Source organism: Denticeps clupeoides, chromosome 3, assembly GCF_900700375.1.
Source record: "Denticeps clupeoides chromosome 3, fDenClu1.1, whole genome shotgun sequence".
Taxonomy (NCBI): Eukaryota; Metazoa; Chordata; class Actinopteri; order Clupeiformes; family Denticipitidae; genus Denticeps; species Denticeps clupeoides.
In genome coordinates this window covers 10,994,045-11,019,602 of record NC_041709.1, presented here as the reverse complement: position 1 = coordinate 11,019,602, position 25,558 = coordinate 10,994,045, and the positions used below count along the sequence as shown (strand labels likewise).

Sequence of the window (25,558 nt, the reverse complement as noted above, 5' to 3'; positions counted from 1 at the left end):
ATTTGTGAATGGTGTGATATTTATTTGTGAATTTTGAAACTAAATCTCGCTCCATGTTGCACCACAGACTGTCCAGGAGTTTACATTTACATTTGTTGGGTGAAAACAGTCACCGTGCAGCGCCAGAGCAAGAAGTAGACAGGAGAACCATGTGCCATTCTTTACTCGGCCGAGGAGAAATAAGGCCCCACCGAAGTGCTGACCGATTTCTGCCTAAGCCAAGCTTGCAGTCTTTATTTATACACAGAATTGTGACCCCGAACAGGTGAGTCACGGAAAAAACATAGGAATGCAGACAGAACAGAAATAAAACAACTCCATACATGGTTGGAGACTAAAGGGAGACTAAAGCCTAAAATAACACCTTCTACACCTTCTAACAACATTTACATTTACAGCATTTATCAGACGCCCTTATCCAGAGCGACTTACAATCAGTAGTTACAGGGACAGTCTCCCTGGAGCAACTTAGGGTTAAGTGTCTTGCTCAGGGACACAATGGTAGTAAGGGGGATTCGAACCCGGGTCTTCTGGTTCATAGGCAAGTGTGTTACCCACTAGGCTACTACCACCCATTGGTGGAGGCTTTAGTCCAGGTCTGGGAGAAGATCCCCCAGGAGATCCATCTGCCAGCTCATCAGGAGCAGGTCCAGGCGTTGTAGGGAGGTCATACAGGCACATGGAGGCCACACACACTACTGAGCTTCATTTTGACTTGTTTTAAGTCGGATCAGTCTGTAGTGTGTTTTTCCACTTTCATTTTGAGTGTGACTCCAAATCCAGACCTCCATGGGTTGATCAATTTCTCAAAATAGTTTTTTTCTGTCATTTTGTTGCAAAAAAATTCAACAATGTAAAGATTTTCATTTATTCAGCTCTAGGATGTCTTGTTTTTGTGTTCCATTTTATTTTTTGAGCAGTGTATGAAACAAAATGCACCTGATTGTTCTGCAACTCTTCAGTTCACTGATTCTAATTAGCAACCAAATTTCTGAAAGGGTTCAGTTTCCATGCATCTCATCTGCAGATATGTCATGTTCCTAAATCTAGGGGTCTAAGAAACGCGACAAGGGTGTGGAGAGGAGCACCTGTTACACACACAACCAAACAAAGCATACAAACAGTGCTTTTATTTACAGTGAGCTAACAGGTACAATAAAACAGCACAGCTAACCAACATCATTTCAGCCTAAAGGAAGGGATGGTCCAACGGGGATAACTCAAACACGCACAAAGGTTAACAAAAAGGGCACATAAAGCAGCCTAACACAATTGCGTTACTCTCAGACCCATGGTGCATACAAGTAACATTAAATACAAACAGTAACATTAAATACAACAATAACATTAAATACAAGGGTATAAAAATAGGCAAAATATATAAAAACACAAATATACAAATAAGGGCACGTGGTGGAGAGTGCAAACCACGTAAACAATGTGAACAATGTAGTGCAACAGAGCTTGTAAAGTGTAAAAAGCGTCAGAGCAGTCTTGAATCTGACTGAGTAGTGTGAGGTAGAAACGTTTGTGGGGCAGAAGAGGGGAGTGGGGGCAGAGCCAGGAGGGAGTTGAGTTTCCTGACAGCCTGATGGGTGAAGCTGTCCTTCAGTCTGCTGGTCCTGGCCTGGAGACTCCGCAGTCTCCTCCCTGATGGCAGCAGGCTGAAGAAGGTTTGCATTGGGTGGGTGGGATCGGCTGCTATGCAGAGGGCTTTTTTTGTGAGACGTGTGCTGTAGATGTCTTGGAGAGAGGGGAGAGGGACACCGATGATTCTCTCAGCTGCTCTGACTATACGTTGGAGATCCCCAACAGAACTATTTGCAGATCCCCGTGGACACTGGGGACCTCCCAAAAGAGTAAGGGCCTAGCAGACCCTGGGGACCCCCCGAACACCATCCGAAGTCTCTTTATATAGGTGGAGGTGACCAATAGGCAGATGGTAGGTGGAGTTGGTAGGCTTCAACTCCTGCCACGAAGTCAACCTGAAAGCGACAAGACACAAAAACACAGCCAGACACACAGAACACGTGGGAGCATACGTCCAGGAACGTAACAAAATGTCATGACTTTTCAGCAGACATTGGACTCTTCACACTGAGTGGTCACTGGCAACACCTTTCACTAGACTGAATCTAGCAGAAAATGCATCATTTGTTGTATGCAAGTACATGGGTCAAAATTGAAGTATAAGCCTTTCTAATTTTCTGATTATCGGATACAGACAAGCATGTCTCATCAGGGAGGTAGAGTGTGGGAATAACTTTCTGGAAAGTTGCAAAAAGTACTTACAATTAAGCAATAATATGTGCATAGCCATATCATTTTAGAAATGAGAAGAAATGGTGGAACTAGAGAGATGAAAAGTCGCACTAAAGAGGAGACAGGACTTAAACAAGTACCCTGGGACCTCGCAGCATTAGGTTTTCCTAATTAGCACAACATTTCAGCCACGATGTGGAACTAATTGTCAAAATCAACCTGGCTGTGTGCAGCCAGGCAGCAGAAGAACTTCTACTTCCTGGACAGTTACTATTCCCCTGTGCTGCTGTGAAATGATCAGCAATAGCTAATGGGCATATGAGTTACCACGGAAAGAACAACATCCCTATTGTCAGCCATATTCTCATGACTATGACTATGTACTGAATGTCCATTACAGAGTCATTTGAATCCTGGTTATGTTACGAAGCACCTCTAGGAAGTAGATTTATTTGACATTTGGAAAGCAAAGGGGACTCCCTGACGATGGTCCCCTTGGACACTTTCATAGAGATAAAGAACACAGTTGTAGGATATTGCGCCCCATAAGGGAAATAAATAACAAACACCTTGGCTGATTGTTAACACTCATAATAACGTGAAATTATTTTTATTGCTGCTATCATTTTGCGACCGGCAACGTGCATGCACCCGACACTATTGAACTCGAACTGCAGGCTGAGCTTCACACAGGACTGGGCTGAGAAAGCATGAGCGTCCTCCATTGATTTTGTCTCTCTTTCTCGGGCCATTTCCTCCTCAGCCATCCATCGTGGCTGTAACCTTGGGGAATATGCTCCCAGGGTGTCACCGCACGAAAGACCCATAGCAATCCAGTTCTCCTGCAGGCCCTTCTGTCACTCTTTTTCAAAAAATGGCTGCCTCTCACTCTCTGTCCACTTCTTGCCCTCCCTTTGAGTAGAGGGTGAGGAGAGATCATCATTATATATTAATAGCTGTGGACTCATCGCTGCAGCTTCTCTGTATCCCAGTGCCCTCTATTGATTTTTTGGCATCCATTGTTTGAGTAGTGGGGGCGCCAGATTTTTTGATTACGTTGTTGCTAGACGTCCATTTGCTCCCAGGACTCTCAAAGCCAAAGCTTTGTTTGCATACTAGGCAGTAAGTCAAGCCTGCCCACAGTTGGGGTCAGACTCCCATTCATTTACAGCATTTATCAGACGCCCTTATCCAGAGCGACTTACAATCAGTAGGTACAGGGACAGTCCCCCCTGGAGCAACTTAGGGTTAAGTGTCTTGCTCAGGGACACAATGGTAGTGAGTGGGATTTGAATCTGGGTCTTCTGGTTCATAGGCGAGTGTGATACCCACTAGGCTACTACCACCCTACCATTCTGTCTCATTTGGTTCATATTAATTCTTTCAGGTAAACGAGGACGTACGCTTCAGTCTCTTTTGCTCCGTGACCTGCACTACAGTGGTTTCTACATGATAGATGAACCCACGGGACCTGTCCCAGAGAAAGATGGCAAGTCCACTCCAGCTGCCTGGAGAGCAAGTGAAGTGGTGTAACTGTCTCAGGGTCTGGGCGCATGCACGTGGGGGGGGTATCGTGAGATTGAACTGCAGATAAGTGCAGTGGCTGTAGTAATGAAGCTGTTGCATCGAGTGGTGGTGCTGTTAAAGAGCAGCTGAGCTGTGGGGCAAAGCTTGTGAGCTCTGGCAAGTGACCAAAAGAAACACACTCACACACACACACATGGTTGTTGTGCCAGTGTCTGCTAACTGTAGATGCCATCAGCCAATAAAAGGGGTTGTTTCTAAAGATACAATGAACTATAAAGCGGCTCTTTTTTCTGTTATCTCTTCCTGAATACGCTTTTGACCTTACACTTTCGAACAAGCCCCTTGCTTAGGGCACTATTTTCAGATTGGCACTATGCACTATGTTCGTGGTGTTGTATTCTTATATGGGATATTAGGACCTGCTTTTAAATTGAAATCTGTGAAACTTGCCTTCTGCACCACCACTGCTTCTAGGTTCGAATGGGGTTGCTCTAAAAACTAATAACAGCACAGTGCAAAACAATGATGTCATTTAGCATATTTACTTAAAATATTGTCACACATCATTTTTTCTGCCCAGCAGTCAGGTTCATCAACAGATCACTGTTGCTTAGCGACCTGTCAGAATAAGCAACATAAAACACTAACTACAGAAACCTATCAGCCAAAGCTACATTAAACACTTAATACAGAATTCCAACGAAATCGATGGCAGTTGCATCCACTCTACCACCGCTGTGAACAATGCACAGCCTCTTACAATATTATAATATTATAATAATGACCACTAATTTGAACAATTAATGTCTTACTGTATGATACTCGTGCCCTGTTGTCGTTTCTCAGGGCCGGTTAATGTGCTTGCTGTCGTTTCCTCAAATACCATGTTTCTATATTGCTTTCCTCCCTCCCCTGCCTTCTCTCTCTCTTTTTTTTTTTAAACACACAATCGTTTTACAAATTGCAGCCCTGGCATTTGAGGAAGGGCACCGCAGTCAGGCCGGCTTTTCACAGATTTCTGCTTCTGTCCTGATGCTTGGCAGAGCGTGAAACCTCAAAACACCGCCAATGAAATGAAAAACACTCCACGCACACACACACACACACACACACATTTCCTGTGAAGGGATGAACTACTTTCCCTTCCAACAGGAGACTCTTCTCTTTCTCTTTTTTTCCCATATACCTCCCTCGCCTTCCCCTTTCAGCTGCAGCCGACTGTAATCCGGAACATTTTGACATCGGCAGTCTGACTGAAACGTAGTCTGTGAAGAGAATCCTCAGAAAAGCCCCCCTTCTCTGCTCTTTCTCAAGTCTCTCTTCCACATTATAGCGATTCTGTGGGTCGCTGTGTTTGTGCACACTGCATATTGTGTTTAAGTGTGTGTGTGTGTGTGTGTGTGTGTGTGCATTACGGAGTCACTCGGTACAGCTGCAGTGAGCAGCAGGTCCCGCTGTTCGCTTTCTCGGTGCGTTGCAGGTAGGAGATTCGAGGAGCCTTCACCCGCCCTGTCCTATTTTCTCTACACCACAGACAATAGGGAACCCCCTGACTGGGCCACGTCTGGCCTCCCTCGCCTGCTCTAGGCCCCCGGGGCAACAGGGAAGGGGAGACACCCCACTCACGGTGACACCCCAAACCGTTAGTTGCTTGCTTATGGATCGATTTGTTGATTGAATACTTACGTGGGATTTCAAGAAGCCCTCCGTGGTCAAGACAATTGCGTAAACCTGTTTCATTTTTTTTTTTCAGAGCAAAGATTCGTCTAGAAAGAAAAAAGAGGAACACAAGCATTTTTCTGCGATTATTGATGACAGAAGGGGAAAAACTCCAGAATGCTAAAGCCATGGCATTTATTAAAAAAATAAAAAATAAAAAAAAAACATTTAAAATATCGGCAAATTTATTATAAGCGATTATAAGCAGTGGGTCGATTTTGAATGAAATGCGCCCGAGAAGCCATTTCTGCACCTAGTCGAGAGAGGGAGGGGGAGAGAGAGAGAGAGAGAGAGAGAGAGAGAGAGAGTCCGGTTGGGAGCCCGGTGCCCCCCCCACTCCGGTATTAACCCTCCAACACCGACATCCGCGCCGGTAAACTGGGGCGGGAGACGGAGACCCAGAGACCGCGGAGAACTGCGGCGCTCCTCTCCTCCTCCTCCTCCTCCTCCTCCTCCTCCACTCCGCGACTCGGAGGAATTCGACACAACTTTTCTTTCTTTCTCTCTTTTAAAAGCAAAGACCGAGATTTTCTTCGGTCCGTGACGGATTCGACGTCCTCAAGGGCGAACGTGTGTTTTCTTGCCTCCGGTTGGATTACATTCGCTCTTATCATTATAATTTTTTTTTTTTTTAATCAGTCGACTGATGCTTTTTGTCCTTTTTCTTTTTATTCCAGTGCAATTTCGCTTGCGGTCGCAGTTTAGCGTTCGAGGCTCCGAGGACCCGCGCTTTAAAAACGGGGATCCCAGCGGGGGTCCCGGGGAGGGCTACACGTCCCTGAAGAAAAAGTTTCCATTTTCTCCCCTTTTCGCATATTTCCCCACTCGGGTGGCCGCGCGGTGCTTCTAGTTGAGCAGAGCCGCTGTGGTCCAGAAGAACCAGAATCCGCCTCCCTCCCTCCCTCCCTCCATCCCTCCATCCCTCGTTCGCGCCGGCGACCACCTTCCCGTTATCTGTGGAGTAACTCCGCGCGAAAACCAAATCGAATCAAACCCACGAAACGGGACACTTCTCCCCGCAGCGGCCGCCTGCTTTTGGTTCTTGCCGTGGGATGGTCGATGGCCGATGGGGAGCCATGAACAGCTCGTCGGAACTCGAGGATGGACCGCGCCACAAGAACCAGGTACGAGCCCCGCCGATCGGGTCGGTTTCGGAATGTATTCGACTTCTTGGCGGGATGCGAGTGTGTCGGGTTGCCAGTGACGCCGGTTTTTTTATTTTTTATCTTTAATAAATCACGTCGATCAGAACGACATGCTGCGAACGGTGGCGCGAATGCCACAAACGTGTCGCTTTGGCTTTGAATGAAACGCCGCGCAGCTTGGCGGCATTTTTGCGTTTCTGTCACGTACAAACCTCGGGTCATTTCTGTCGCGCTGCTCTCTGCGTTTTTTTTTTTTTTTTTTTTTACATTTCGAACCTTTTCGCCGTTCGCACCCACTGTCCCGGTGGCCAGGTCGCCTGACGGGAGGGCGAGGCGACAGAGTGGGACCGACCGTCCACAGAGGGCAGAGGGAGGTGTCAAGTAATAAAAAAAAAAAAAGAAGAATATTCTATAAATCAATTTGGGTATACAAATCAGAAGGTTGCCGGTTCGAACCCCGAGCCGCCAAGCTGCCACTGGTGTGCCTGCACACTGCTAGCTAAGGGTGATTGTGTGCACCGTGCGCTGTGCTGCAGTGTTTCACAATGAAAGTCACTTCACTTTCACTCACACACATATGCTGTTTACATCTATGGCTTAAAGATGTTTGTGACAAGAAAAAAACAAAAAACCAAAAAGCCCTTTTTGCCCCCCATGGGGGACCAGCAGAAGTTCCCCACTTTCTACCGCTGCTGTCGTTCGGCGGAGCACCGCTGGTTGCTGTCAGTCAGGTTTTGAACCGAGAGACGACGCACCCGTGGGAGCAACCCTTCATATTTACCTGCACACCGTAGCTGTTCTTCTCACATCTGTGTTGGACGCCGGAGCTACCTGCAGTTCCCCCGGCACCCTGGGGAGAGCATCGGGAACGCACGGTCAACGCCACAATTTAAATGTCCAATGACGTACAGCCGTGAGATGATGACACTGTTGTTAAGCGGGTAGATGGTTCTTATATTTGGAGCGGATCTCTGGTCGTTGGCACCGTTGGTGGCACCGTTCATGCGTCACATGACACAGACACACTCAGCAAGAGATTAAGAGAGACGTTTCTGTCCCAGCTAAGGACTGGCCTCCATTCTTAAGCAGCAGCAGCTGTTGAAACGCCCCTGCTTTTGTGTGTCTGTGTGTGTATGATGCGGTTGCGGGATTTACCCTTGGGAGCACGATGCTGGCTGAGTGTGTGTGTGTGTGTTTATATGTGAGTTGTGCTATGATCTGGTTGTGGCTTGAACCGTGGGTAACCTTGTCTAGTTAATGAACCTACAGCCTTCAGGAGCAGAGACTGCCTGCTTCATCAGACCTCTGATTTCCCCGATGGCCGCTCGTCTGGTGTCCACTCCCACTGCACACACACACACACACATATACACACGCTTACAGCTCCCTGTTTTTATTCCCATTCTCCTCCGTTTGTTAACAACGGCGTGAACGAGGAGAAGCACGGGGAGGGTTAATCGGCAGCCACAGGATATCAGAGCGTAGGGTCAGCAGTCTTGTGACCCTGTCACATTGCGAGATGTTGATTAATTGTTATCTGACACACACACACACACACACACACACACACACACACACACACACACACACACACACACACACACTATTTCTGCCCACCTTAACTTTAAAATGAATTTAGAATATTCCAATAATTCACTGCATTAAATTGTGATATCAGTCTTACAAAACTCACACCAGAAATTTGTTTGACTTTGCTGGCTGCTGCCATACGGGACCACCATGACAAGGGGCAGTGGTGACCTAGCGGTTAAGGAAGCGGCCCTGTAATCTGAATGGTTGCCGGTTCGAATCCCGGTCCGCCAAGGTGCCACTCAGGTGCCACTGAGCAAAAGCACCGTCCCCACACGCTGCTCCCTGGGCGCCTGTCATGGCTGCCCACTGCTCACCAAGGGTGATGGGTTAAATGCGGAGGACAAATTTCACTGTGTGCACCGTGTGCTGTGCTGCTGTGTATCACATATGACGAATCACGTCACTCACTTACAATAATGGGTAAGCTTGAACCGTTTAGCGGTGTTAATTACGCTGAAAGTGTGTCCTTGGTGGCAGGTGTGACTTCAGGTAATGATGCCAATTACATCAGAAGCTCAACGACCGCAAGGAGTTTTACTTTTACGCTGCACTTTACTGACTTTCAGGTGGCAAAAAAATGGTTGTTTCAGTAGACCAATGACTGGCTGCATGTGTAAAACCTTTCGGATGAGGCCTACGGGGGGGTGAGCGATTGTTTGCTGGGTCTCCTTAAATGTACTTTTAGCCGCCATTATCCCTTGGTGGTACTCCACATTTAGTCACCGTTTATTGAATTCTGCTGGCTGCTGAACACCAGCCTGTATTGGGTTAGCAGGTCTGGATAACCCAACTTTGCCAATAAGCGTGGCTTGATTTGCATCTACACAGAACATTTGTTGGATTTTCCGCTAAATGTTTTCGTGACGGTGCCCTTCTAAAAGAGGCCAGTTGCAAAGGAGCGTCTCTATTAATCAATTCCAATGTAATTACCCAGATAACACCTGGTATCTCCGTCTTAACCCGACGTGAAAAATGTACGCCGGTAATCCGATCAACTGTTCACGCCGGTTAATGGTTTTCGCATGGAGTCCCGTTGTAAGTCATTTCATTAACATGGAAGGGCTCGTGAGTTCCCGTCTCTTCGCATAGAAATGGAGTTTGACAGGTGGGGGACCATGTGTGTGGCTGGGAAGCACAGAGCTAATTATCGTTGCGAAACCTGGAAAGTGCTGATCCAGAGGCGGTAATTGGGTAAAAAATAAAGCACGAAATAAAGGCTGAGCAACAAGGGTTGAAACTGGCCTGCAAATGGATGAATTATTTATTTGATTCGGATGTGTTGTTATTGTTCAGAATGCATGAAAGCCTTTGGCTTTTTGTTTTTTTCTTCCATGCAGTCCAATATTCCAAATATGCATATTCCAACCAATAAGTGACCTGAACCATCGGCCTTGCAGATGGTGGAGCACTGGCATGTATGGGCATGACTGCTTGAGTGTTAGCACTTTTAGATTGCTTTTAAATACCTTTTTTTATTCCTTTAGATTTTTTGGATGAATTCAGTTTAATGCTCCATGAATCATCACCATCAGCTCTGCTATATTATTCATTCATTACATTTTATTAAAACTGAAACTACAGAGAATAAGTGAATGGGTTAAGGAGTTCAGTGGGGGTGGAGCCGTAGCTCTCGCAATGTTCTGCTTTTGACAGACTAATTTGGCTAATTGCCTTACAACTCCAGGTACTATCTGATCTCAGAATTCTCTTTAAGAGGGTTCATTGGTTTCCGCTTAGGCTTGAGCTGGGTTTTACTAATAGTCCCGTCCAGTAATGTAATCCATTAATTAAATGTTGCCTCAAAATATATATAGATTGTTCTAAATATACATAAAGAGTGACTGAGACCATTGGTTAGGCTACTCTTATTGTAAGGATAAGGATTCCACACAGCAGAGAGGGACATGACTGGCAACTGCCAGGTCAGATCTTTGCCACGCGCAGCTCACACATCTGAGCAGGCATTATAATCATCAATCAATCAATCAATAAATTTGTTATTTGTGTAGCACAATATAAATTGGCACAAAGCACCTTAAACTTAGAAAGACCCCCCTAGAGAGCAAGCCAAAGGTGACAGTGGCAAGGAAAATCTCCCTGAGAAAAATTTGGAAGAACCCTTGACAGGAACTAAGGCTCAGAAGGGGGAACCCATCTGTGATAAAGTGAAGTGATTGTCAATGTGAGACACTGCAGCACAGCACGTGGTGCACACAATGAAACGTGTCCTCTGCTTTTACCCCATTGCCCTTGGCGAGCACTGGGCAGCCATGACAGGCGCCCGGGGAGCAGTGTGTGGGGACAGTGCTTTGCTCAGTGGCACCTCAGTGGCACCTTGGCGGATTGGGATTCGAACCGGCAACCTTCGGATGACGGGGCCGCTTCCTTAACTGCTAGGCCACCACTGCCCCACTAAAGAGCAGTTGTCAGCACTGGCACCCTGGGTTGTTCATGTCAGACCACAGACAATCCAGGGATTGCAGGGAAGGTGTGTAAAAGTAAAATCTGTGTTAATGTGGTCACACTGTGTTGCATCGGTTACTATCAAAGATGCTTTTTCCTTCAACACCTGTAATTGGCTGATCACTTATGCTGGGGTAATTAGTACAGGGAGCTGGCCTTTAAAGATCCATCAGAGACCCTCTTACTCAACTCTAAACTGCGTTGAAGTGTGCATGTGGACAGGTTGTGTGTGTACAGACTAGTAAAAATGACAGTAAGAGTGGGATGTCATGGTGCTCTGTAATGCTGGATACTTTAGTCATTCATCAGACAGAAACAAGTCGAGGAACATTCGCACATTGCATCAGCACATCTATGTATTTTACCTTGGTGAAACAGGTACAAACGATATTGATTTGGCTACCCAATAGTTGGAAGGCGGGTACAAACCACACGTATTTTAGACAATGTAGACGAAATGGGCATATTAGAAATATTTTATTTTACGTTATATTACTCTTGTGTGTTTCGTGTCTCTCTGTCCTTGTGTGTCACGTCAGTCATTACATAAAGATATTCAGAGTCAAATGCAGACGGAGCAATCATTTTGGAGATGATTAGCACTGTGTGATGCATGGAACACTGCAGTTTGTTAGCATTACTAGAACAGAATTGCTAAATGACTCTTTCCAACTAAACATAATTGTCCTTGAATAGTTAAATATATAAATAAACATTTCCCCCCTTATTTTGGCCTTAGTTAATGAATCATTGCAAATGCACAGTATGTAATTAATTGTTGGAGTTCACACATTAACACAATCAGTGTGCTGCATGCAAAGCACAAGTGTGGTTCTCTGATAGTCACTTGATTGAGAACGACAGCAAACTGTTCTCACCATAGAGCTATTAATGAAAGAATTAATTAAAACTGCAAAATGAATGAATCAGTTATAAACAACGCACAGGTTTCATCTACCAGCAAGAGGACCAGAGACAGAGAGGGAGGAAAAGAGAGGGCGAGAGAGAGAGAGGGAGGGAGAGACCCTTTCCTCCTCCCTTCATTCGTGGTCTCTAGTACCATTTTCTGCTCAATTTTGCAAAAGGCAGCATTTGGAGATACATTTTTTCTTTCTTTATTGTAAAACAGAGGCACATCATTTGATATCATTTGAATTAAATGAACTGTCTGCATATAGATCAAATCTGGTATCTCACTCCCTCAAAAAAGGGAGCAGTTTTGCTACCACTTCATCCTATAATTTGCTTTAACATAGTAGATTAAATTTCCACTGTAAGAATTTGTAAGCGCTAGTAGGAGAGGTGATAAAAGATGGTTCGATGTAGGGCAGGCGCTTATACCATGTGCTCTCTTAAAACTTGTGGCATATATATATTAGCCACGATTTCCTGCAGATAAATAATTTACGTGGCATGAAAGGCCAATCTGGCCATGGAAGAAGGGGAGAATGATTCCTCAGCATCACACGGCTGAGAGGAGGAGGGGCGGAAGGGAGCTGGAGGGTGAGAGGCAGACCTGGAATGGAGATGGAAAGCAGGGGCGGGGGCTTTGACTGATTGAACAGTTTAAAGGGTTAGTTCACAATCTTGCCCTGAATCATGAAAATGTCAAATCAGACAAAAAAAGAAGAAAAGAAAAATAGATGCTAAATTGTCCCCCATCTGAATTGAGCTGCAGGAGGGGATAAACTGCCATACAAGAGAATGGATAGTTGGGGAAAGTAAATTAGTTGAGAGAAACAGTGTGTGTGTGTGTGTGCGTGTGTGTGTGTGTGTATAGAGAGCTATATAGGGTGCGGTTTGCACGGACATGATTTTGCAACCACATGTGTTTCAGGGGGGCCAACGTTAGCGGATATTTTAGGATGTGCTGGCGCTCTCCCGTGGGTTTGTGGAAGGCACCGTCTTTGTAAAATGGAACGGAGCCAGCGATTTGCCAACACGGACAATCAATCAGAGACGGGGAAAAATATACTGACTCGCCACAAAATGCATGAAAAAACGGGAGGACAGGAGACAGAACAGGGTTTTACCCTTGTCCCACGTTCCCAGGCCGCATTAGCAGCAGACCGACCAGAGTGGCTCGGAGTGTGTGTGGATACCATGCCGGGGCTATGTTTACATGGCCTGTGCCACGACTGACCTTGAGGTGACAGAGCGGTCACGGAGACAGCCGTCAAATGTCTGCCTGATGAAAAATGAATGTGCGATACAGCCTGTAGCGCACTGCATTTTTTCGTTTGCAGCTGCCATGTTCCGGTTTAGGGTCAGGGGCACGAACAAATAATGGTGAGGCATTGCCAGAAAAATACAAAGTGGAGAGGAGTACGGTTTCGTATGTACACGGCTGACTATTCAGTGGATGCCTTGTCTAGGTGCCAGCAAACAGGCTACTCAATGTGGTTCACGCAAGAAACGCGTATTAGGTCCGTGTCGTATTCTATACCAACCTTAAGATTGTGAGGGGCGGGGCCCACCTCTGTTATCCACACAGACCCAAGCCTGACATTATTGCCTGCCAACATGTTTCGCGCACGAGTCATTTATACATATTTAATGTAATTTTTCATGATCAAAAGTTTTTTTTTTTTTTTCTACACCTCAGACTTTGCTTTTGTCCATTTCACTGACCCTGCTTTGATTTAAGTGCCACTCAAAATGCATCAGCTGACCGCCGGAGTCCGAGCCGAGTAAAGTGATAGAAATTAAACGCTGGAAAAGCATCTATAAAACACATTACATGCAGTGATAAATGTTCTGGCCCAGTGTTCCCTCTCCCCGCTGCCTTTCAGCAACAGGCAGCAGCAAACAGCTCATCATGCCGAGATCACAATCAAGTTCAAGCCCTTATAGTACTTTTATTTTAAATTCTCTTTTCATTTCACTTCAAGCTTTCCTGAACAACTGTGCTTCGATTAAAGAACTTCCTGTTAACCAGATTGGTATTTAATCATCTACACATCAATATTGCGATTTAAAATGGAGGAAAAGTGAATCTGTAAAACGGCGCTATTAACTGTGGTGCCATCAAAAATTTGGTGCACCCAACTTTTATGCCAGTGTACGTAAGAGATCCCTATATATCAGAGAATCTCATTTCCCCAAGAACTTCCTCTAGCTCCAATTTACTGTCTTAACCCCTGTGAAGTCTTTCTGAGGTCTTTGTCATGGAAAGTGAGCCACACTTTTCCTGTGGTTGCTTGGTAAACATGTGAACGTCAGAATGAGGGGCCATAGGTCTGTCTTGCGTCCCAGCTTGCTCTTTGACCTCATAAACCCGCATGTCTGCTTGGTCTGTAGAACCGTGTTTGTTTCTCAAACTCACTGCTGACTATGAAAACCCTCTGAACCCGGAACCAGCACTTCAGGCCCATTCCTTTATCAACAAAAAAACAGCATGACTGCTCTAACGTGGAACAAAACCACACATTTCCCTGAGCCCCACTACACCTTCATGTCCTGCCAGCTTCACAAGGTGAGCCTGGCAACTTACAGCCCTCAAGTGTGCAAAAATTGAACTGGCAAATTACAGCCTCCTTTCCACTTTATATGAGAGCGTATCAAGGAAGGTTACATTGCCGTATCCAAGAAAATGCTTTTTCAATATTTGGCATTCTTAAGGAGGCAGTCAAAGGTTGCACCTTCTAGAACGTCATGTCCGCATGGCATCAGACCCAGCTTGTAAATTGGTATTCCACAGCAGCCCAACAAGATTCATTTGATCTTCTCATCCTAGTAACGTGAAGGATTTAGACTCCCTTTGTCTCAGTTGTCTCCCGGTTGGTTCGTTTTTCTGAGGGCATTGTGGAACTGTCCCGTTCAGCTCCTCGCAGTGCTTCTTCAAACACAAGTCTGGGTTTCAAAGTACTTGCTGAGAATCTCGTGTGTCTTGTTCCTCCTTTTATCAAGTCCAAGAACCAGACTACACAATGAAAAGTGAAGCAATTTGCTGGTCCCCCACAAGCTTATATTACATTTCATGGATTGTATATAGAGCTATTAGATTGTCCCATATAGTCCTTTAGGACCACCACGAGGCTTGTCTTTTATCTTTTATCTTCCATTTGCACTTGTAACCCCCCACCCCCCCGCATCCTTTGTTACAAAGATTTGTTCCTTGTTCCTACACAGAGAGTTAATCACTGTATTAATCGCACTGGATTCACTTACAATGCACACGGATTGTAAAGAATGTGACAAAACGTCCCCATAGATGCCTAATTCTCATTTGCTTTAGTTTTACATGCATGTGCCTCAAACAAACGACGATAAATCTGGCAAGAAAAGCTGCTTTCTCCTTACGTCTTAAATCAACATGACCCTTTTGCACATGACCTGCTGGGACCTGACGTCACCTCTGTGTTAATAGGGCTAAAGATGTTCAATTGCAATTCTATTACTATGGCGACCACTGACCTGTCTAACCCCTGGCATTTTCATCAGTGTCTGCTTTTTTTGTCTTAAAAAACATGGTATTGTGGTTTCAAACTGGTTCCAAACGTTTTTTCTTTTGCTTTAGTCCTAAAGACAGTATATTACATGGGAAGTATATTATAGCCATTTTTCCAGCTAATTCTCCAATTGCCTAGCTCTGCACAGTAAATGAAAAAGCCCTGCCAGGGTGCCATTGTTTAACTTAAAATAACTACATTCAGTCTCAGCAGGAAAAATTGGGTTTTGAGAAATATAATAATAAATCAATCATGCTGACAAGCTACACAGGAGGTCTAAAATTAGTTATAGCCGGACTCATTAGTATTAGTTCCGGATGAAATGTTAACAAAGTATTAACGAAATGTTATTTGTGTAGCGCAGAAACCTGGTGAAGGCAGACAGGGTGCCAAAACATTTTGAAACTTCATTGTGTTTCTGTCAGACTAAATATAATGTCCCCCACATAAGCGCAGTCGATGGTGGCCTAATTGGGACGTGGGGACCATTTCTTTTTCTTCCTGCAATTGTGAAATAATGCAAGGCTCGACCAGAGAAACGCACAGTCTTCTTGTAGCACCTCGAGTCATTATAAGTTTTATCTGACGTTCATCTTTAGACGTTCTGCTTAACTGAATTTCAGGAACACCCATGCACAAATCCATGCACAATGTCAAAAACTACATCTTATTTATTGTATGTGAGTGCAATCTTCATGTATGTGTTCAATATAGTTAATAGAGTGTAGTTGCTGAATATTAAAGAGGAGCTGTTTGTGGATTCCAGCGATGTTTCAGGGTTAAGGTGCGGGGTAGACAGTACATTGTTTCTGTACTGAATATGAGGAGGTAATTATCCGAATGCGTGAACTGCCTTCTGTGAAGGTACATTTACTGGTGGGCATTGAAAGCTTTTGCTGCAATGCCCATCAGGCTACTCTGTCTGTCCACTTAATAAGCCACCCATAGCTTGTAGTCCACAGAGTTCAGGGTTCTCGCTGCCCTGGTGCTGCCCTCACTCCAATGTTCATACCCTACCTTCTGTACGTCTCAAAAAAGGGTAAATGTCAGCAGATTAAACATCTTTGTGAAGTCAATGGAAATATGGAATGAACTATGTCCTTCGTCTATTTGGTTTATTTTCTTATTGCGTCTGGTTATGCTTTTTTGTTATTGATGAGGCTTTATGTTTCCCGATGGAGAGACACAATTATTAATATAATTGTTCCTAACAGGAGTGCTCGATGCAGCTGTGAGCGTGACTTCATACGAAGTGACACTCCCTGGTGCAGAGCTGTTGGGGAGGGCTTGTTGTGTACTTACCGCTGATCTGTTAATGTGAACGCAGTGGGTGGACACACGGGTAAAACAAGGCCTGTGGCTATTTAGTACAGCAGAGTAGAAGAGATGCTAATGATTATTTTGTTAAAAATAGTCTTCCTTTCATTGAAAGTTTGTTAAAATGAATAGAATAATTACCAAAGGAGGACATGTTGATCGTTCACCTTGAATTTTACTTGACCTAAAATGATAATGAATCAACACTGAAAACATGAAACTGAGAAGATTGTGTCATTAATAATACTCCAAATGAGTATTTGAATCACACGATTGACATCTTGTTATGAATTGCACCCAAAGGGCATTACGGCTTTCAGTCAGACTAAAGGCCACCATCTGAAGCCGATCTCAGTGAATAATCATCCTGCCACGCCGTCTGATTTCATACTGTTTTACAAGTCACAAAATAAAACAGGTAGACAGAAAGATAAAATATTTCTCTAACCCTAACAACCATGCAGGGATTTTTATGTTTCTGTGTTTGTGTGGCAGAGAGACCCCAAAAGACCAAAAGGCCTTTTATCTCGTCAAATGCCACTTCTCACCCACACTGCTCAGGAAAGCAGTGTCAAGAGATTTCACCCCATGGCCTGTCAGCGAAGGCAAGGAAAAAGCAGGAAAGGGTTTAGAACACTTTCACAAATTCTGAAAAATTAGATTCTGTAAAATGTAATTCTGAAAAAGCACTCACGTTGCATGAAAGCACAGAGGTTATACGTGGCGTTCACCTTGTTTGTGGATAGCCCTGGACAAGCCACTTAGTCGTCCCAAAGACCAATTAAATGACAGTGTCACCCGTCACCATGGAGAGACTTCATGGGCCCTCTGGTACTCTGGCTTAAATTAACATGTTCACCAAAACCTAATTATTACCTCTGAAGTCTTCATTTCCATCACTAATGACGAGTCTGCATCTCACTCTCGTATACGTCCTTTCTGTGTACATTTTGTGTTTCTAATCAGTGGCAAAGTAATTGAATCAGTTTGAATGGCGCACGTTTGTAGAAGGAAAGGGCGAGGGGATGAAGTGATTTTTTTTTTTAAATCTTGAGAATGTTTGAAGCATGGATGGCCTTCTTTATTTATTAACGTGGGCTCTGGGTGAGTGCATGTCTGCTCTCTCTGTCTCCCCCCATTTCAATGGAGGTATTGACAGCACTGACACGGGGACTGGTCATTCAAAGGATGTGTTCATCCTGTGGCCTTGGGTCGGAATTGCAAAGAGCCTGCCGAACGTGCCTTTGTAAAATTGTGTTCTCGCAGGCGGCTTTTTTGAACTAGAGCGAGTAGCTGGGTTAGTCACTGGTTACCTAACCTCATCAAAGCCCATCATGAAAGCTTGATGTAATATCATATTACAGACACCCACCATCCTCTGCTATTTGTAGATATTGCTGTCACTTTGTTCAAATCCGTTCTAAATTTCTTTTCCCTTTTTCTTTACATTGCAGACATGCACATTTACTTGTGCCATGTTAATAAGAGATATTTTCGTATTCATCTTTTTTTTTCATTTGAGTGTGTGTGTATGTGTGTGTGTGTGTATATAATCATATCATTCATATTTTCAAGGAGATTGAATGGAAAAAACTGAAATTTGGAAACACCTGAGATGGAAAATGCTGGTATGTAACAGAGCAAACATCTCTTTGCTCAGAAAAAAGCCTGTTAGTGCCTTCATTAGAGAGACCACTAACATATAACTCATACCTGATGAGCAGCAATCAAGAAATACATAGATAAAAGGAGAAGTGGGAGTAGGAGGAAAAGAGTCCCGATGAGAGAGCGGGTGTGGGTATGTTTTTCATGTTTTCCGTGCTGAATTAACGGAACGTGGTGGATGAGGATCAGTTTATGAGAAGTGGGTGATAATTCAGCCCTCCTGCGCGAGGGAAAATATTGTAGAATGAGAACGAGCACCTCTTCATTGCTGCCGTTTTTCTTTTCAGTGCTAATTACCGCGGTAAATGCTCGTTGAAGGCAGTGGAGGCATCATCACCAGGTGGGCCAGCTTTATTTAGCTACACTAATGCAACACGGCTCACGCAGCTTGCGAGCTCACACAAACAAAGGTTTCCACAGTTACCCATTCAGAGATATGCCATAATGAGCACTTCAAGCAGTCAGTTTTATTGTTTGAGGATAATCTGTTCCTGATTTTTGTGGATTTGCTTGCTAAATGCTTTTTTGTATAAGCACTACTTGTTGGTTAGCCATACCTTGAAGATAACTTTGAAACTTTGAGAAACTACATACCTACACATGCCCTCGTTGTCTCATGTGGAGTATTGACAGGAGTTGGTTTAAATTCTCTAGAATATGCAACTAGGGTTGGTGAATCATCACTACAGGTTACCATTTCCAATTTTAAACTTTTTTTATGTGTTTGTCTTCTAGGTGTCAAAAATAATGCCGCAAACACAAAATGTCTATGTAGTTTATTTCTCCAAGATACAGATAAATAGCAAATAGATGTTTTTATTTCTCTAAACACAAATGTGTGAATCCCCATACTGTGTTCAATATTTGGGAATGGGCTCCAGAAGCCATGACCTGCCTTAGGCATCTCTAGACTGTGGACATGACCAGGCCACTCTCAAAGATGATCAGTATATCCAAATGGGTAAACTGATGAATGTGACATTACTGAATATTATGACTTACCCATGCTTTTTTTCCATCTCTGAATCTTCCTGATCAGGGTTGCGGCCTCCAGACCCCATCCCATGACATTGGGTGCAGGGCAGGGAACCAACCCTGCCAAGGCACAAAAAAAACTACCCATTCGTATCTATGGCTAATTTAGTGTCATGCCTAGTCTGCATGCCTTTGAACAGCAGGAGGAAACAGGAGAACCTTGTGGAAACCCACATCAACTCAGGGAGATCATGCAAACTCCACACACACCAAGCCGAGACTAGGATTCAAACTGACAACCTTGAGGTCGAGCACTTATTTTACAGTGCTAAACGAGGTGTAATTAAGACAACACAATCTGGCCATAATTACGTCTAATTTTTGAATGCAAATGTTGCATTTCTCTTTAATTAAATTTAATTTAAAGTGCAGGAAGATGTGAGACATTGTTAAAGCCAGATGGCAACTTGGAACTGGTTTGAAGACAAGGATTTGCTGCTTAGTGATTCATGACAGATCTTTAGTTTAATTAATTGTTTTTTATAGAAAATGGCAGGATAGTGGTTATGCTTGATAGGCATGGGATTAATAGCTAACATGAAGGGCTCCATTTCCTCCAAACCTCTAAATCCTGTGTGTCCCGAACACTGACTCTGATCCCTGGTCGTGGATGCCACGGAGCTGTGAGGGCAGGGCAGGTCTTCTCTTCAGGAGCCTCTCTGGGCTCCCACTAACACTGGGCACTTAACACCCGATATCAGTGGCAATCTTAGCCTGTGTTAGCTCCAAAGAGGGAAAAGACAAACACAAAAAAAAATACAACCAGATGAATGCCTACTTGCTACAATACTTGCACTTACAGTACAGTGCCAAACAAAAAATATCAAATAAATCTCAAATGCAGCAGTCTTATTGTGTGTGTGTTTGTGTGTGTGTGTGTGGAGGGGGAAGTTTCAGGTTTAGGCTTGAAAAAGTCTTGTTACAAAGAGGTAGTTACTCATTTATACTGCATATTGGGGACACACATATGGGGCACGGGAACTTCAATGTAACCCCAAAACAGAAGCAACATGGCGTGGATGGCGGTGGCTTGGCTACATAATATAGTCTGTATGAATAAATACTGCTGGCTCTGCAACAATAAGTAGCACAAATGCAGCATGGTCAATGCAAACTGTGTGCATTAAATTGTGTTAAATGCATGTTTTACAAAGCAAAGAAGTGTAGAAAACTGGGCTAACCAGCATAGTATGGCCACCAAAACCAGATAGAAAGCTGGGTTGAGCATTAACACAAGTATTTCTCCAATTCCCGGGTTTATCCGCTACGTTTGCCTGTTCGATTGGGGGTAGTAGCCGGATGTAAGACTAACAAACACACCCATTTGCTACCAAAACTGCTAAAAAACAGGCTACGAACTGAGGTCTGCGTTTGGAGAGGAGGCCCTCTGGGGGCCTGTGAAATTGAACCACCTCCCAAAGGACCATATGTTGGTCAGTGTTGGTCCAGCGGATGGGGGAAGATCATTGACAAAATCCATGGAAACATGTTACCATGGCTAATGGGGAATCGGCAGGGGCAGGGACAGGCTTAAGGCACGCTTACCAGACCTTTGTAGATGATTGAAGGACACCTTCACTCCTACGGAAGGTGTTAAAGAAGTCTCCTCTCCACTGTACCATCTGCGCCAGGGCTCCTCGTCAGTCAGCAAATTCTCAGTGAATTTCTGGACCCTGGCTGCCAAGTCCCAATGGATCCCCACTCCCACCGGACCAAGGTCTGGCTCCTCGGATCTGCAGCGAGATGGTGAACCATGAAGCTTCAACACCCTGGTTCAACTCACGCTGCGGATCTACTGCCATTTGCAGTACGACACCACCAGTGCTCCACAACCCTCCAGGACCTGGAAGCCACACCACCACTGCTCCATGGCCCTCCAGGATGCTGCCTTCACCACTTCAATCCGTTGTCACGCATCCAGACTGGGCTGGATCGCCCTCACGGCTGATGATCACAGAATGTATACTGGATTCAGGTCGCCAGGGTCATGGAGTTCAGTACCTTGTCCACTGGGCCGGCTATGGGCCCGAGGAGCGGTCCTGGATTCCTAGCCGCTTCATCACAGTGTACCGTCAGCACACCGTCACCAGCACTCAATGCCACTCACGTGCTCCAGGAACATTGAAACTAGTGATCTGATCATATATGTAATTGGCTGCACACCTTTGGTCGGTGCTCTGTCATTGTTTGGAATTTACAGATCTGTAACCAGCCTCGACTCAGCTCCCCTAGAAATCCAGTAAGACTGATTCATACCTCGTTGTTTCTTTCTGTCCAACCCTGTTTCTTCCTCTCCTCTGTGTTTGTTAATGCCATCTGTGGCTGTGGCAGCTACATCTGACTCACGTTCACAGAACTGGGTTTTTCATTTCCTCCAACACTCGCTCTTCATCTCTGTTTCCTCATCTTGCATGTGTGTGACACAAAGTCATGCGGTTCAGCTCCAGGAAAGGAGTCTAAGGTGCAATCATATGGCGGGGCCAGCGTGGTGGCTTGGTCCTTGCTGAAGACCTTGGCCAGGTCACAGTACGCGAGGGAGAAATCAGGGCTGGTCAGAGCTGGTGGCTGAGAGTTCTATGGTGGCGCCTCTAACAGTGATGCTTTGGTAGTCTCTGGGACATTGAGATGGGTGTGAGAGTGGGGCCAGTGAGGATGCATGTGGCCTGTTCCAGGACCATGAGCTTCTCTGAAGCCACCTGTTGGCTGGAATCTGCATGAAACATGCATAGTATGGTAGGCGTGTTGAAATTAATGCATCGATTATACAAAGCAGTGCTTGGTACAGTGCCACTCTGGGTGATGAGTTTCATGCTGTGTGGAGCTGCACTCATCAGCCTTGTTCTCATACCATTCAACATTGAAATTTGTTGAACTTTGACCGCTGTGCACAGTGACGTATTTTCGCATGATCAATAGATTCAAAGCAGTCTAGTGTTCTTTCTGCCACTTCGAAACACACACACACACACACACACACACAAAGGAGGAAAAGCTGATCCTAACAGTCTCTGAGTGTCCAGAGATCAACAATGTGACATTATCTTACTGGGATTTTAGAAAATCCTGCATAGTTCTTGTTCTGAGCTTCACGGTGAGCGCAGTAGTCTGAAAGCATTTAGTCTCTAATGAGCAGACAAAACGGTCTGTGTTCAGTCCATGCTCACCTGACCATATGGACATTTGAACCAGGCATTTCTCTGGCATGGACTTGTAGGTGAGCACGGCCATTGTAGCAAATCAAATCGTCCACACAGGTGTACAAGACTTGTACAAAACTCTTGTATTTGAAAACATCACGTGACAATGTAGAAACACCTCTATTGTATGGCCACCCCTAACCCCAGAGGGGATCCTCCAGCAGTGCTGTTGCCCAATCCTGGGTTTGACCTGTCGTATGGTTTGTAATGAAAGCTACTAGAGGTTCCTCATCTGGGAAGTGGCTTGCCTGGAGGAGAAGAATCAGCTGGCATTGAGCCTGAGTGCAGGGGCAAATGTGAGCCTGTTCCTGATGGTAAGGTGATAAAGAGGACAGACAGAAAATATGGTCAAAGCAGTCAGGGTGCACCAGAGAGTCAGATAGAGCTGAAACGTCAGGCAGAGGGAGAAGACAAGCAGGCAGGGGTCAAACTGGGAATCAGCATCAGTTCAGTCCAGTGGTAATCCAAACAGCAGCAGACAAACAAGCAGGGGTCATATGGTGAACCAGTGTCAGTCCTGGGTTATCCAAAAAGCAGTTGTCAGGGGCAATCTGGGTCAATGATACAGTCATCCGTCAGAAGAAACACCAAGAGAACATAGGGGAAATGTAACTATAAATGAGCGAGTATCAAAAGTTGGCTATAGTGTTGGTCTTCTTTGATGGTGACTGGGGTACGGGGTTCCTTTGGGGGCATCGACACCCCCTCTGCTGGGGCGGAGGAGCAGTCGAGACCATGACACCACCACATTACTGCTGAGTGATTATTCAGTGTCCTTAATATTTAGTATTGAATTATGTACTAAAATGTTGTACTAGAATTTAGTATCGATACTTAAAATAAAGCTTTGTATCTGCCGGTTCATGGTCCTAACTTTTCAGGCCTGATTACATCTCTAATTACAAACACACACACACACACACACACACACACACACACACACACACACACACGTGTATATACATATATATGTTGTTTTTTCTTAAATATTATAAAAACATTCTTTATGTATTAAAAAATTATTACAAACTTGTGTTTGTTTTCTCTTCCTGTAGTACTGAAAATCTGTACAGAGTGTCATATCATCCTTAGTATCGGTATCGAGTTTGAAATTTCAGTATGTAGAGAATATACTGTTAAGAATGTGCCCCAATTCTTAATATATATTTTTAGTCTCTCTTTTCTACTACTCTATAATCCAGGAGAGTACTGCTCCCCAGGCGCCTTTTATGGCTGCCCACTGCTCACCAAGGGTGATGGGTTACATTGTGTGCACTGTGTGCTGTGCTGCAGTGGTTTACAATGACAATCACTTTACTTTCACAGACGGATAAACGCATTTTATTTGCCTTCAGTGAACACTGAACAGACATGTTTTAGCTTTTTTTGCTGAGCACATTTACAGTCTTCATGTTACTGGTCATGTGAAATCAGTGCAGAAAGTCCCATTCCTTAGTGACTGTGGTTGTTTGAATTAGAAACTAATCAAAGCGTGGAAAAATGCAGTGAGAGTTTCTGACTCTTAAGGCAATCAATTCCAATGGCAAAATCAGTCAATTAAGAGCTAATGCACAAACAGGCCAGTCTGCTGCGGCTCCACAGAAATTAGACTGGTGACCCCTGCTCTTACTCCAAATTAATCAACAACTCGAGGAGCCAAAGTCATTTTGATGTTTAGATCAAGCTGGAATCAAGTTCAGAGGACGTCTGATCTTGTGTGGTACAGACACACAGCACTGTACAGCTCCTTCCATGTCAGCTTGCAGCACATGTCCGCATTTTAAAGGATGTCGCTATTTAATGATCTTACATTAAAAAAAATGAATTCCTTGATTACAGCAGTCAGACATTATGGTAATTAGGATTAGACTGTCTCACATTCAACAAAAAAGTGGTATCTATCTATCTATTCAAGACGTGGTTACAACAGAATCTCAAATCATTTTCTCTGCCACTTTTGTTGATCCAATAGCAGAAGCGAGTGAAAAATTGTGTGACCCTCTTCCCCCCCAGAAGACTTGATGGCAAATCAGAAAAGTTGTGTAGCTTGAACCGAACAGCGATCTTTCCACTTTGAAAATCATCCAGTCTGAGCTTAGCCTTGGTCAGTATGTTACACAATTGTTTGACATTTTAAAATATTGATAGCATTTAGGTGGTGAAGTGACTGACATGAATGTTTGAATTGAGAGAGAGAGACAGAGAGAGAGAGAAAGCATTCTGAATGCAACGGTTTTTCTTTCTTGATGCAGACATTCTGTGAGTGTGTGCCCAGCTCTTCTCAGCTCAAACACCGATGGTCAGACTCAGACACAGTCAATCAGACCCCACCCAAGGTAAGGGTCCCTTTCATACACACACACACACACATGCACACAATCAATGTAGTCAATGAAGGAACTCTGCCTCCAAAGTAATAGACATGAATCCCACCGCTAGTTCTACATCTACTATTGAGTCCATGATCAACATGTTGATCTAGAGAGGCTGAACCTGAGTCGTATACATTGCATCAAAAAAATGTTTTCTCTTAATCTCTCATGTAAATGATTGTTCTCACCAATATTACAGAGCCTTATAAGAGGTTCATTCACTTGCCGTAAAGAAGTCTTCAGCAACATATCACATATCCATAATATACAATGCATTCATTTAAAGGATTTCTTGAAGGTCTGCAGCAAGTATTGGTTGTATGCGACTGTTACCTTAGAGCCTAGACAACTGTCTCCAGACAATGCTGATTGTAGAGACCCAGTATAATTAGTATAGTGCAGTATTATCTCTGTGGTTATGTGAAGTCTGTGTGGCTTTGTAGAGATGGCTTGGATTGAGAGTATATTCATTTTTATTAGGGATGCTTTGATTCCCTTTTTCTTATATTGAGTTTGTGTCTTGAGAACACACCATTAGCTTTAACAAATAGTTATAATAAAAGTGTTGATGGACAGTTTCTTGCATTTTGTTTCCACCTGCTTCTTGATTCACATTTTTTTCAATTGTTACATGACTACTTTGTATATTCTGTAACTCATTGTCTCTTGTGTTTCTGAATAACTTCTTGATAAGGGGGAATATTCAGAATTCCAATCTTTCATCATCAGCAATCTTGGATTCACATGAAATATACTGCACATATACTTTAGACCTGTGTTCCAGATGTAGATGAAATAATGTACCATTACAG

At 44.2% G+C, this 25,558-nt stretch overlaps 1 protein-coding gene and 1 long non-coding RNA gene across 6 annotated transcripts in view; one reads left to right on the top strand and one right to left on the bottom strand.

Moving 5' to 3' along the window:
- Positions 1-3,622: 3,622 nt before the first annotated feature.
- Positions 3,623-7,606, bottom strand: LOC114786312 (uncharacterized). The gene is made up of 2 exons (XR_003749192.1): positions 7,435-7,606; positions 3,623-5,555 (listed from the first exon to the last, which is right to left on the bottom strand). It is a non-coding gene; the product is annotated as an uncharacterized LOC114786312 (long non-coding RNA).
- The window catches only part of fibcd1b (fibrinogen C domain containing 1b), a 76,554-nt gene continuing 56,865 nt past the window's right edge, over positions 5,870-25,558 (top strand). The window contains exons 1-3 of one of the 5 annotated variants that reach the window (XM_028973322.1): positions 5,870-6,078; positions 6,186-6,632; positions 24,627-24,710. In XM_028973322.1, coding sequence (XP_028829155.1) covers positions 6,561-6,632; positions 24,627-24,710 — 156 coding nt within the window. In that variant the 5' untranslated portion in view covers positions 5,870-6,078; positions 6,186-6,560. Of the gene's footprint in view, positions 6,633-24,402; positions 24,479-24,626; positions 24,711-25,558 lie in introns of those variants that run through there. The other 4 variants (XM_028973321.1, XM_028973320.1, XM_028973325.1 and 1 more) reach the window with 4 other exon arrangements.